General features: G+C 36.3%; 1 protein-coding gene across 1 annotated transcript in view; it reads left to right on the top strand.

Moving 5' to 3' along the window:
* The window catches only part of fbln2 (fibulin 2), a 58,499-nt gene extending 45,103 nt beyond the window's left edge, over nt 1-13,396 (top strand). The window contains exons 11-15 of the mRNA XM_049472007.1: nt 79-204; nt 1,726-1,842; nt 6,012-6,140; nt 6,952-7,075; nt 9,169-13,396. Coding sequence (XP_049327964.1) covers nt 79-204; nt 1,726-1,842; nt 6,012-6,140; nt 6,952-7,075; nt 9,169-9,526 — 854 coding nt within the window. The 3' untranslated portion in view covers nt 9,527-13,396. The remainder of the gene's footprint in view (nt 1-78; nt 205-1,725; nt 1,843-6,011; nt 6,141-6,951; nt 7,076-9,168) is intronic.
* Nucleotides 13,397-14,164: the final 768 nt, after the last annotated feature.

Genomic DNA, 14,164 nt, shown 5'->3' with positions numbered 1-14,164 from the left:
GAGAAACACAGATATTGAAGTTGTTCTGTGTAAAACTCTATTCCTCCTCTTTCTCTCGTTTTTTCTCTGGTTCTGTAGATATAAATGAATGCTGGCGTTTTCCGGGGCGGTTATGTGCTCAGTCATGTGAGAACACTCCAGGATCCTATCAGTGCTCCTGCACCTCCGGATTCTCCCTCGCATTCGACGGAAAGAACTGCGAAGGTAACTTCCATTACCTTCCATTACCTTCCATTACCTTTCATTACCTTCCGTTACTTTCCATTACCTTTCATTACCTTCTATTAGACTGGCACGTTCCATTACATTCCATTACCTTCCTTTACCTTCTATTACCTTCCATTACCTTCTATTAGACTGGCACGTTCCATTACATTCCATTTCCTTCTATTACTTTCCATTACCTTCTATTACCTTCCATTACCTTTCATTACCTTCCGTTACTTTCCATTACCTTTCATTACCTTCTATTAGACTGGCACGTTCCATTACCTTTCATTACTTTCCTTTACCTTCTATTACCTTCTATTAGACTGGCACGTTCCATTACCTTCCATTACCTTCCATTACCTTCTATTAGACTGGCACGTTCCATTACCTTCCATTACCTTCCTTTACCTTCTTTTACCTTCCATTACCTTCTATTAGACTGGAACGTTCCATTCCCTTCCATTACCTTCCATTACCTTCCATTACCTTCCATTACCTTCCATTACCTTCCTTTACCTTCCTTTACCTTTCATGAGACTGGCACCTTCCATTACCTTCCATTACCTTCTATTAGACTGGCATGTTCCATTACCTTCCATTACCTTCCATTACCTTCTATTAGAGTTGCACGTTCCATTACCTTCCATTACCTTCCTTTACCTTCTATTACCTTCCATTACCTTCCATTACCTTCCATTACCTTTCATTACCTTCCATAAGACTGGCACCTTCCATTACCTTCTATTACCTTCCATTACATTCCATTACCTTCCATTACCTCTCAATAAAGTGCTACCTTCCACAGGCTGTGATTAAACCAGTGCATCCCTTTAAACCTCTACTGTTCAGTCCGTACAGATTAGCAGGTACCTTATATGATGGTACTTCCATTACCTTTACCGTTGTATCTTTCATTAAGATGGTAATCCATTATATCTCTTTCATTACCACATATTGAAAGGGTAACTTCTATTACTTCTCAAAGTGGTAACGTTCATTACCTCACTTCAAAATGCTAGCTTTCATTACCCCATATTGAAAGGATAACTTCCATTACCTTTCTTTAAAATGCTATCTTCCATTACCCCTCATGAAATTGGTAACTAACATTACCTTTCTTTAAAATAGTAGATTTCATTACCCCTCATTAAATGGGAAACTTCAATTACCTTTCTTTAAATTACTTGCTTCTATTTCCTCTTAATGAAAGGGTAATGTCCATTAGCTCGCTTTACACTGCTAGCCTTCATTACCGTAAACTGCTAGCTTCTATTACCCTTCATGACACTGATAACTTCCATTACCTCTCTTTAAAATGCTATCTTCCATTACCCTTCATGAAATTGGTAACTTACATTACCTTTTTTAAAATGCTAGCTTCCATTACCCCTCATTAAACTAATAACTTCCATTACCTTACTTTGAAATGCTATCCTCCATTATCCTTTCATTATTCATCCTTTCTTTATATCAACAACTAAGTAAAATGTATTTTCTCTGTTTTACCTCCAATAGATCTTAATGAATGTGACAATAACCCCTGCAGTCAAGAATGTGCCAATGTTTACGGATCCTATCAGTGCTACTGTCGCCTGGGTTACTACCTGAAAGAGGACGGACACACCTGTGAAGGTACATAGTTTACACGTGGTTTCCTGTAAAATTGTGTTTTACAGAACCTTATGCTTCCCTTTACTGATAACAACTTTTATGGAGATGCAGATTTCATTTTCCAGCAGGACTTGGCACAGTGCCCACACTGCCAAAAGTACCAATTGGTCTTATATTATATGATATTCTAATTTTCTGAGACACTGATTTTTGGGTTTTCATTGGCTGTAAGCCATAATCAATAATCAACAATAAAATAAATAAACATTTACTGTTTATTACGTCTATTTAATACATCTACGTTTTATAGAACTATATAATGTATCAAGAGTTTCACATTTTCAACTAAATTAGTGAAATAAATTATCTTTTCATTAATATTCTATTTTTTTCAGATGCACTAGTGTGTATATATATATATATATATATATATATATATATATATATATATATATATATATATATATATATATATATATATATATATATTATATATATTAGTTTTTATCAAAAATACCAAAGAAAAACCAAAATTAACGCAAAAATAGAAAAACTAACAAACAGATGACAAACTAGCAACGATTACAGACGTAAAGATGCGCAAGAACCGACAAAAGAAACAGGGAACACAGGGCTATAAATACACACACAAGAGGCAGGGAAATTAAACAAAGAACACCTGGGAATAGGTAACGAGGGGGCGGAGCTACAGATGAAACACAGGTGATAAATAATAATAAATAATATTTTTTGCCCATAGTTACTAAAAAACAAACAGAAAAGTCACAAATCACAGATTTTATAAAGAAAGTAGCGTACTGAGAGCCCGAGACTGAGACTGAGCATCGATCAATATCAATATCAGTGAAATATTACAGGATTAATTGGCTTGAAACACAAAGCATCCTGCTGATTTGTTCCCAAGACAACAGTCTATAACATGTTTGAACAGTAATTGAGGAAATAGGAATAGAGGCGGCGGTTTGTTACGTATCGATTAATGAAATGATTTAGTGTTTCCTAACATGGAGATGAATCTGATCAATAGATGCATGACAGGATTGATTATGTCTTTCTGTAATGGACGGATGGTTACTGAGTGCAGCATGGGTTATCAGTGTCCAAATACATACACACCCATATATACACACACACACACATATACATATATATATATATATATATATGTGACCTCCCCATAAGGGGAGCACCATAGAAAATAGAATAAAGAAAGGTTTCCTGCTTCCTAACACTGACAGCTAACACGTCAAATCACTTACACGTTACCACGGATATGCCATGAACCCCACATACCACTTTTATAGTGAATTGCCACAGAGATCGCACCGACATAGATTATAAAACAGTAGACCAAATTCCACATAATTACATAGTCCTTAGAAAAAAATATAGTCCAGTTTCAGGCCAACAGTACCCAAAAAGAAAAACGAAGAAAAAATATGAAAAAACAAGTGTTGAGAAAAAATCCTGAAAAATTTGATCAGTCTTACCGGTAAACCTGAAAAAAAAGGAGAAAATAATCCAAACGATTCCAAGTCCAAGCAAGCTGTTCCTTAGAATCCTTGTGTTTATGATTCTGTTGCAGTAATTCCTGGGTAGACCCATTTTCCCATGATTCAAATAGATCCCCAGTTTGGAACCTGGTTCAAAAACTCCTCCTAAATAAAACATTTAAGCCATTCTTTAACACATTGGCCCAGCATAATACAAGCATGCTAGCGTATCTTAGCCTAGCATATTAGCATAGCATATTAGCATAGCATATTAACATAAAACATTGGTATAGGTTATGACAATAGGTTGTGTGCATAGCACATTAGCTTAGCATCTTAGCTTAGCACGTTAGCATAACACATTAGCAAAAGACACCAACATCGCATAGGTCACATTAGCATAGCATGTTAGCATAGCACATTAGCTTAGCACATTAGCTTAAGTCACTAACATAGATCACTAGCATAGCACATTTGCCTAGCATTCATTAGTGATGGGTCTGACGACCCTGAAACCTCGACACATGCGCCGAGCTGTCAAGGCGAAACCCCGTGTCGGTGCGCGTATCAAGTTAAGGAAAACCACGTGACCGATACACTTCCTATGTCGTTTGGTAGCGATGGGTCTGACGACATTGAAACTTCAGCGCATGCACCGAGCAAACAAGGCGATCCCCTGTGTCAGACCGCGTATCATTTTAAGGAAAACCATGTGACCGATGCATTTCCTCTCGCAGTTGCTTGCAATGACTTTCTTAGTCCAGCAGATGTCGCCATTAAGTGATACAGCAACACAGTTTCAACACAGTGTCGATACAGTTTGGGAAATGTGCCATACACCCAATGAGGCTTCATCTGCCCATCACTAGCATTCATATAGTGAACAGGTTCCTCAAACCCACTACTCATTTTTCCCACAACAAAATAAGGAGGTACTTACACCCAAGCAGAAAACAAACATGTATCTCGGGCTAGGAGGTATAAGGAACATCCAGAGCCAGGCTGGAACACCTGTAGAAGCTTCTCCACTGCTCTACCTGAAGGCACTATTCTACTTCCTTTTCTATAGGAAATGTACCCATTACGATTGTTGCCCCCTAGTGGATGCTACAAAAAATGAATCCTGATTTTTTTTTTTTTAAGGTGTATAAGTCCATGTCTGTTACATACACACATTGTGAAATATTCTGTAGTCCTGTCGGAATAAGATGCTTTTATATGAGAAAGTGACAAAAAGTTACACCCAAAGTATTACAGTATAAAATATACAGATAAACATCCATATATTTTAAACTGCAATACACTGTAGTTTAGGGAAGTACATTTTCTACTAGTTTAAACTAAATTTTGATTCTTTAGAAGCAAATTTTAAAGAAAATGTAAAGAAAAAATAAATAAAATAAACATCAAAAACATTACCATGATGAAACTGGCACTCATCAGGACTGACCCAAAAAAATTCTCAGAATATTAGATTTTATCACTCTCTGTAATGAAATGTACAGTTGGGTTAGAGTTCTTTAAAAAAAAAGTCTCATTCCATCATTTTTTTTCATTCATTTTAAAATATCTAGTTGTGTCTCTAGTATGAATAAATCTCGTGTGAGCTGATTTTAGTGAACAAAAAGAAAGTGCTCCGGTGATCCAGTATAACACTGCTTTAGTCTGGTGTAGGAGTGGGGTGGGCAAGGAGAAACGATAGGATTTCAGCTCTTGCTCATGAATACTCATACATGCAAACATTTCAGGTCTGATTGGTTAACAGCACTGCGAAACCAGGAGGCAGTGAAACGGACAACAGTTAGAAACGTTTTAAAATAAAGACATTTTTACACTAATAACAGTCTTTACAATGTCAAATGTAACTTTACAACATGTGTAATAATGCTGAACCTGCTGAAGTGCAGTTCAGACACTGACCTAGTCTTAGAGTCTCTGTAAAAAACGCCAAATCCACCGGAGATCCTATTTAAACCTATAGGCACTCACACACAGAGGTGGGTAATCCAGGTCCAGAAAGTAAAAATCCACCCCGAGGTTTGTTACTTTAACTAGTGTAAACAGAACTGTTCTAAACATCTAAACACCTACCTATCTCAATTGTACTTGGCTGGTGGTGTTTTTCCTCCATAGACTAATTCTATACCATTTGTTTCTTAGCTCTGAATTATTGGGTAAAGTATAGAAAAACACTGATGTGTTATTCGCACAAATAACACAGGAATGAACTGCATGCTGTTCCTAGCGCTGTTAGTTATCTCCTATCTGACGAGACGGCGTCGCTGCCCGGCTTCAGCTCTGCCTGTGGGCGTTCCCGAGCCGAGGTAGGCGGGGCCATCATGAATACTAATTGACGGGATGATGTAGACACGGTGCTTTTCCTGATCGACTCGTTTTTCTGGTGATATGTATACTCATTGTGCTTATTGAAGGAGATTGCCAATACGATGAGGCCATTTATTACAATACAATAATGAAATATAATCAGATCGCGCAGCTTTATGGCTAAAGGATTCCCAATCTTTTACTTTTACACACACACACACACTCTCTCTCTTTGTCCGGTGTGTCTCTGGCCTGTAAGAACTCTCAGTATTGTGTGGATAGGCTGTTAGCTGTTATGGTGCGCTCTCCCCGCGGGGCTGACTAAATGTCATTCTGTTGTTTGGCTTGTAGATATCGACGAATGTTCCCAGAGCATCGGAAACCTCTGCGCCTTCCAGTGCGTCAACGTCCAGGGCAGCTACCAGTGCGCCTGTCCCCCCGAGGGGTACTCCATGTCCCCCAACGGACGCACCTGTCGAGGTAACACCTGTCCCCTAGCATTTACAAGCATAATCAAGAGGAGCTACTTTCAAAAAATGCTTAGATTAGACAGTTTTGAGCATCTCTGCTGGATTTTCACAGTCAGCTGTATGATTTAGAGTCACCTGGAATTCAGGCTTTCAGTTAACAGCTGTGCTGAACTCATCAAGAGTTAATTACTTGAATTTCTTGTCTCTTAATGCTAAAGTTTGAGAGCATCAGTTAAAGTAAAGTAGTGAAGAGGTAGAGTTACAGGTATACAGTGAATTGTGAATATTTGAGTAATGTTCGAATCCAGATTATGAATATAAAAGAGTTACACAGCTAAATAAAGAAAAAAATAATTTTTTTAAGTATTCCTAAGTACAGTTGCATAAAAAAAAGGATTAAACTGGCACTAATCTGGAGTGCCCCAGGAAATTAGTTTTTAATAATTTTTTATCATTCATGTAATGAAATGTACAGTTGAAATTCTGTCAACCCAGAAGTCAATTTACATTTGCAAAAAAAAAAAGACAATTAAAAACATTATGATGATGAAACTGGCACTCATCAGGACCGCTCTAGGAAAGGAAGAGCGAGAGTTTCCTCTGTTGCACACAATAAGTTCATCACCCCAGATAAGAGCTCCTAAATGCTTCTTCACAGAGTATTTTTTTAGTTTGTTTAACACTGTTTTTAAGTTACTACATGATTCCTTATGTGTTCCTTCATAATCTGATAGATCACTTTACTATTCATTTACTATGTAAATAAATTAAATTAATGTATTAATGTATTATATTTTATGTTGTTATATGTATTAATGTAGATATTGATGAGTGCGCCACTGGGGCTCACAACTGTTCAGCCACCCAAACCTGCTACAACATCCAGGGCAGTTTCCGCTGCCTGTCCTTTACATGCCCTGAAAACTACCGCAAAGTGACGGACACGTGAGTCACCCTTTAACTTTATTTTATTCATTTATTATTATTTTTTTTTTTTTTGGCTGATTACTGATTACTGATTACCGTTACTGAAAATCCTAATTGAAAATGTAATAGAAAATATTTTATTAATTTGAAGTAATATGTCGGCAATTGTCAAAATATAATGAATTAAAATAATAAAATTGGCGCTATTGTCACGTTCTCGTCCAGTTTTAATGTCTCTCTCTGGTCTGTCCCTGTGTTTATTTACCTTCCTCTGCACGTGGCCTGTGTTTATCCGTGTCTCCGCACCTTGTTGCTCACCTGTTTGTTTGTAGCTCCGCCCCCTTGTTACCCGGTCCCAAGTGTTTCTTGTTTCCTGTCTCTTTCTGTGTGCATTAATGGTTCTCCTTGTTTCTGTGTTCGCCGTCCGTGGTTGTACGTCTAACATCAGTTAGATAACGTAATCAGTATTACTTTTGTTTCTGTTTTTTGTTTATTTCTTTGTTTATTTCTTTGTTTTTAATAAATACTCGCAAGTGCATTCTCTCTCCACGTGTCCTTACAGCTCCAAACTAAAAACTTCATTTTCAAAATCAATATTTTTCTGAATACAAATCCAAACCTTTAGTTCCGTTACGCTCGTCTAGTTTTATGTCTATTTTCTAATTTAAGGATTTCTGATCCCTTATACTGATCTGAATTAATACATGCTGGAGTCTCCAAAGCCCTTGAAGTTTTGGGAATGTAAATAACTTATTTTACTGCAGAGAAAAAGGCTTTTGTATCATTATTGTAACATCTGGCCTGTGAGGTTGTTTGAACTATAATGAAAAAAAAATAAAAATAAAAAGCTTCTCTGGTGAGCTTGTGTTTACATTCCTCCCCTGTCTCTCTCTTTGTCGCTCGGCGTGACTTTAGCTTGCCGCCCGTTCTTGGGCTCCCTATCTCCTTTTAAGGGAATTTTTTTTTCCTGGCCGTGTCCCAATTCACTAGCCGGGGCAGCGGAAGTGTATTGGAGCACGACCCTGATGACACGGGTTCGATCCCGCGTGAGGAGCAGTGTGTTTATTCATTTAAGTTTTCCTTTCTTCTTGGGTTTACCTGCTTTTGTTCTGCAATTGGGTTCAACAACCCTCTGGGCTGGAGAGCTACTAGTCTGTAGCACTCCATTCCATTACACTTCATTTTTCAGAATGTAATTGCCAACCCCTGATCTACACTAAGTTTCTTCGTCTGTATTCTGTGTGTGTTTTGTGTTCTAGTAGTCCTGTTTGTTCATGCATTTTGTTTTGAGATTAGCTTTTGGTTTATTGTTTGTTTTTGCATCCTCTAGGCAGCAATTTCTGACATCCTCATACTACTATCCTCAAACTTAGTAACACCCCTTATTCTCTGGATCAATATGATCCCAGCAATTTATACCTCCAGAAAATATAATATATTATAATAATAACATTTAAATAAACGTGTTAGCAATGTTTATTCGCCAGTTACTTTACATTTATTTAATGAATTATCAGTGGTTCTCACATTATTATGATGTCAACTTAGTATTATATTAGTATTATAAGCATTGTGTTGTTAGGTCAGGGCCTAAAGTCAAGTTACATTTAGAGAAAAAATATGTATAAAACTGAACGTCGTACTGACCTCAGCATTATTACCACACAAATATAAAATACATAAATGATATTTCTTATGTTTTATGCCAATAAAAAAAGCCTTACTAAAACGGAAATTGAAATGAAAACATTTGAAACGTTTAATTTTTTTACGTATTGACCTCAAATTAAGAAAAGACAGTAAATATAAATCAAAAAACTAATGTCAACCACTTTTTAAAGTGCCAAGACTTTAAACATTGAATGGGGTCAAAATGACTCAAAAAAAAGTTAAAAGGAGGGTTAAGTGCATGAGTCTTCAAAGCCTTCAAAGTTTTGGGAAAGTAAAAAACTTATTTTCCTGCAGAGAAAAAGACGTTTTGTATCATCTACACTGTTTAAGGGGTTTAAGAGTCTTTGAGAAGTTAAAAAAGTGCTATATAAATAAAATGTAGTATTTTTATTATCTAAGTTTATTTATCTGTATTATCTCTGTTTGTGTTTGTTTTGTAGACGCTGTGAACGTTCCAGTTGCCCCAACTTCCAGGACTGTCAGAACCTGCCTCTGAGAATCACCTACTACCAGCTGAGCTTCCAGACCAACATCGTGATTCCGGCGCAGATCTTCCGGATCGGTCCGTCTCCGGCGTACACCGGCGACAACATCCTGATCAGCATCCCGCGAGGAAACGAGGAGGGCTTCTTCAGCACCCGCCGCCTCAACAGCTTCACCGGGGCGGTGTACCTGCAGCGGCAGATCCCCGGCCCGCGGGACTTCCTCATTGACGTGGAGATGAAGCTCCTGCGGCAGGGAACCGTCACCAGCTTCATCGCTCGCATCTACGTCTTCATCACCTCTCACGCCGCGTAGAGACTGCTCTGAGATCAGTCAGGACCCACACTGATTTATACTGACTGTGGTTCTTAACTCTGATCATGGGGATCTGCTGCCCTGCACTGTTTCACTGTTTAATACCTCCTTTATAACTTCTTAAATTCAGAAAATACAGAAATATGATCCTTTAAAATCATCAAGAAGTTTTAGTAAAGATGACCAACAAATGCTTCTGAATATACAGCTCTGGAAAAAAAAAGAGAACACTTAAAAATGATGAGTTTCTTTGATTTTACCAAATTGAAAACCTCTGGAATATAATCAAGAGGAAGATGGATGATCACAAACCATCAAACCACCAAACTGAACTGCTTGAATTTTTGCACCAGGAGTAAAGCAGCATAAAGTTATCCAAAAGCAGTGTGTAAGACTGGTGGAGGAGGTGATTAAAAACAGGGTTATTGCAACAAATATTGATTTATGAACCCTTAAAACTTTCAAACTTGACGAATATGAACTTAATAAATGCTCTAAATGACTATAATATATTTATTTGTAATTTGGGAGAAATGTTGTCTGTAGTTTATAGAATAAAACAACAATGTTCATTTTACTCAAACATGAACCTATAAATAGCAAAATCAGAGAAACTGATTCAGAAACTGAAGTGCTCTCTTCATTTTTTTTCTAGAGCTGTATATCTACACAGATGGGCGTGGTCGTCTGAAAATGAGGTGTGTTTAGGTAAATTTTTGTATTTGAGTATTGCTCCACTGATTGAATACAACCTAGACAGACACCAACAGTCAGACGTTCATCGCTATCTCTGCAACACGGGCGCCAATTAATAGTACATGTCTTTTGCATGTTTTGATCAGTGTACTTTTCCTGACGTTACGATAGCAATGACACACTAACTCGCATCGCCTTAAATCAAACCAATCAAATTTAGTCAGTGCAGTTTTGTTTTCCCACAAAATCTTACAGCACTTCATATCTTACAGCTTCCCTCTGCTGAGAACAACTTTTAACTTTTATGGAGATGCGGATTTCATTTTCCAGCAGGACTTGGGAAGAGCTGGATCTGGGGAATGTTTCTGAAGCAGTGCAGGGCGGTGCGTTCTCTGGAACGGAGCTCTAAACTTCTGATTTTTGGTGCTAAAAGCTGGAGAGCGGGAGTCGCTCGCTAGCTGTCCGTTCATTGGTGCTGAGCTTTTTTATTTTTTATTTTTATTCTCTTTTTAAAAAATCTCACCAAGCACTTACTGGAGCGAACTGGAGGTCCGGGACTGCAGAGAGTTTTATCTTCTGAGCTAAAAGTCTTTTTTTAAGTATTAAAAACACCCTCTGATGGATATTATTTATACGGTTGCAGTTTATATCCTGCTTTTTGTTTAATGTTTTTTATTCGTTACACCTCATTAATTTTTTCATGAAAGCAATGTTTCCCAGTCCTCCCTCAGCGCTGGATCCCTTCACTCCACGTTTATATGAGTTTTCCAGCTCATTTAAAATCAATTACTTACTGTAAAACAAAAAGAAAAAAGTAAAAGAAAAACTGTAATGAGTAATGAGCAACGTTATATTATAATATCTATATTCATATCTAATAATAAGCATCATTGGCAGCACATAAATGGAACCGTTGCAGCAAAATCTTCAAAAAAAAAAAAAAAAAGAAATATCTGTGGTAAATCTTCTGCAGTTTAATGGATGTATAATTTTTTTTTTTTTGGTCACATTTTTATCTCTAGCTCATTTTCTTCATTTATTTTGTGTTTTTATTACAGCAGGTCATTAGCAGGTGATTAATCGTGGGTGCGCCCAATTGCATACTATTTGCTAATGCTAACTAATTTAAGTTAAAAGTATAATGTAGGTTAGATAAAAGTTTGAAGTTGAGAATAACTCAACAACACAGCCATTAAAGCCTAAAAATCCTTTTTTTTTCCCCAAAAATCGACAGTGCACCTTATGTATATATATATATATATATATATATATATATATATATATATATATATATATATATGTGTGTGTATTAAGGAGCAGTAGAGCCACTCTGTTGCATAATACAGCGGTTTCAATTAAGTTTCTCCAGCACTTAGGCTGGAGCAGTATTAGCACTAGCCGCTAACTACAGCGCTAAGCACTAGCTCTTTCCTCGTTCAGTATATCGGACTGACTACAGTCTGCACGTTTACTGTGTTTAAACAAACTATGTGGGACAAACCGCTAGCTTACCATTTACTAGCGCTAACCACTAGTTCTAATGCTGCTGCACCCAGCCTTAGTTTAAATCTGGAATCTAAGCTTACAGTAAATAAAAACAAATGTTTTACTCACCCAAATAAACAGTTTTTAGAACAGAAATCTGTGTAGATTAACTTCCAGCACTCGTTTGACTTTAAAATATATATATATATATATATATTTTTTTTAAGAATTACAGTTTTGTTTACTAAGCTTAGCTTTACTTTACTTAGCGACACTGACCACCACCACCCAGCAGTGAGAGCTGCTGAATTAGAAGGAAAAAACCATGGCGACACCCCTGTTCCTTACTAGTGTCGCTTAACATGGCCTTATAATCCAGTGCACCCTAGAGTGCTTGTCTTTGGCTTCCTGTAATACTAATGCTGCTGCACCTAGCCTTAGTTTAAATCTGTAAATCTAAGCAGAGGAGCTTTACTCACCCAAATAAACAGTTTTCAGAAGAAAATTCTGTGTAGATTAACGTCCAGCACTCGTTTAACTTAACTTAACTTAGCTACACTGACCACCACTGAGATCTGCTGAATTAGAAGGCAAAAAAACATGGACACCCATGTTCCTTACTAGTGTTGCTTAAAATGTGCCTTATAATCTAGTGTGCCTTATAGTGCTTCAAAATCTTAAGATAACAAACAAACAAACAAAAAAAACAGGATCAGAAGCTTCCAGCTAACCCCAGGCCAAGACAACAAACAAATCACCTAAAACTAATAAAACTAATCTAAATTACCCTAAAAACAAAGAAAATAAAATAGAAAAATACTACCCTGCCTTTTCTCTTCCAAAACAGAGGTAAAAGGTTTCAACAAAAATGACATTAAACATTACAGCAAACAAACAAATCTATTAAATAAAACAAACAGGTTTGGGCTGTGATATTAACCTGGTTTCTACGAGAAAAAAAAAAAAGTAAAGTAAAGTACAGAAATCCTCATTTTTACTCATTCTCATACTCATGAGTGCGTGTGTGTGTGTGTGTGTGTGTGTGTTCGTGGTTTGGCTAGAGCATTTTCATTGTTAAAATAATATGTTTTTAGGGTCTTTCTAAGATTTGAAAATTTAAAATACAAATTTAGAAATGCTGGAACTCACTTTAGGGATGATCATCATATATAAAGAAGAAAGGGAGGATAATAAATGAATTAAAAATATAAAAGAAAAAATAAAACGAGGTTAGCATGTTAATATTTTTAATGTACTAAGCTCCCAAACCCTCATTATTAATATTAATATACAGTGTATACTGTATTTTATAGTATTAGTGTGTATGGTGTGCAATTGGGACGCAGCCGCTGTCTTTGACATTCACACTCTGTATATTTAATGATGTGTGAGCTTCAGTACAGAATAGAAAATGTTTATATATGTTTATTGTATTTGTTATTTTCTCTTTTTAAGCCTGTTAATGTGTTTATATTAGCTTTATGTTATCTATATCTCTCAGGGGGAAACACAAACGTATTAATTCATCTCTTCAGCATCTCTTAAATCATCCGTCCGGATCAGAGACGCACTAAAAAGGAACTTTATGAATTTGAAAGAATGTAAATTATCTGATTTTAAATAGAATCAGATTAATAACACCAAATAATCCACCACTGGATCAATAAATAAAAGAAAGACTGAACCTGAGATGAGTGCTGGAGTGATTTATTGAAATGTGTGTTTTTAGTATTACAGTCACTGTAAGGGTTGATTCTCTGAAACAGGTAGACAGCTCCACCTGGTGGTGAAGAGCGAAACTTTATTATTAATAAATATTTATTTATTTTTCCTTTTTTTCAGAGCATTAACCCATTGAAGTCTAGGTGTTTAATATGTTATTAACCCTGATGCAAATAATTTAAATAATTACTTAAAGACAATTTGATTTAGCTTTTTGTATGGAGTCCCACAGGGTTCAATTTTAGGGCCTGTAAAACTGTACAATTGTGACAGTATGTAGCAAAGGTAAGGTTACATACAAATCATGTATGATAAGGTAAAATAAGGTAAGGTAAGGTAAGAAAAGGTAAGTATGGTAAGGTAAAGTAAGGTAAGGTAAAATAAGGTAAAGTAAAATAAGGTAAGGTAAGATATGGTAAGGTAAGGTAAGATATGGTAAGGTAAGATAAAGGTAAAATAACGTAAGGTAAGCTATGGTAAGGTAATGTATAATAAGGTAAGGTTAGATAAAGGTAATAAAAGGTAAGGTAAGATATGGTAAGGTAAGATAAAGGTAAAATAAGGTAAGGTGAGATATGGGAAGGTAAGGTAAGATATGGTAAGGTAAGATAAAGGTAAAATAAGGTAAGGTGAGATATGGTAAGGTAAGGTATAATAAGGTAAGGTTAGATAAAGGTAAAATAAGGTAAGGTAAGCTATGGTAAGGTAATGTATAATAAGGTAAGGTTAGATAAA

Source organism: Astyanax mexicanus, chromosome 24 (genome assembly GCF_023375975.1).
Source record: "Astyanax mexicanus isolate ESR-SI-001 chromosome 24, AstMex3_surface, whole genome shotgun sequence".
Classification (NCBI taxonomy): domain Eukaryota; kingdom Metazoa; phylum Chordata; class Actinopteri; order Characiformes; family Acestrorhamphidae; genus Astyanax; species Astyanax mexicanus.
This window is presented reverse-complemented; position numbering and strand designations above follow the sequence as displayed.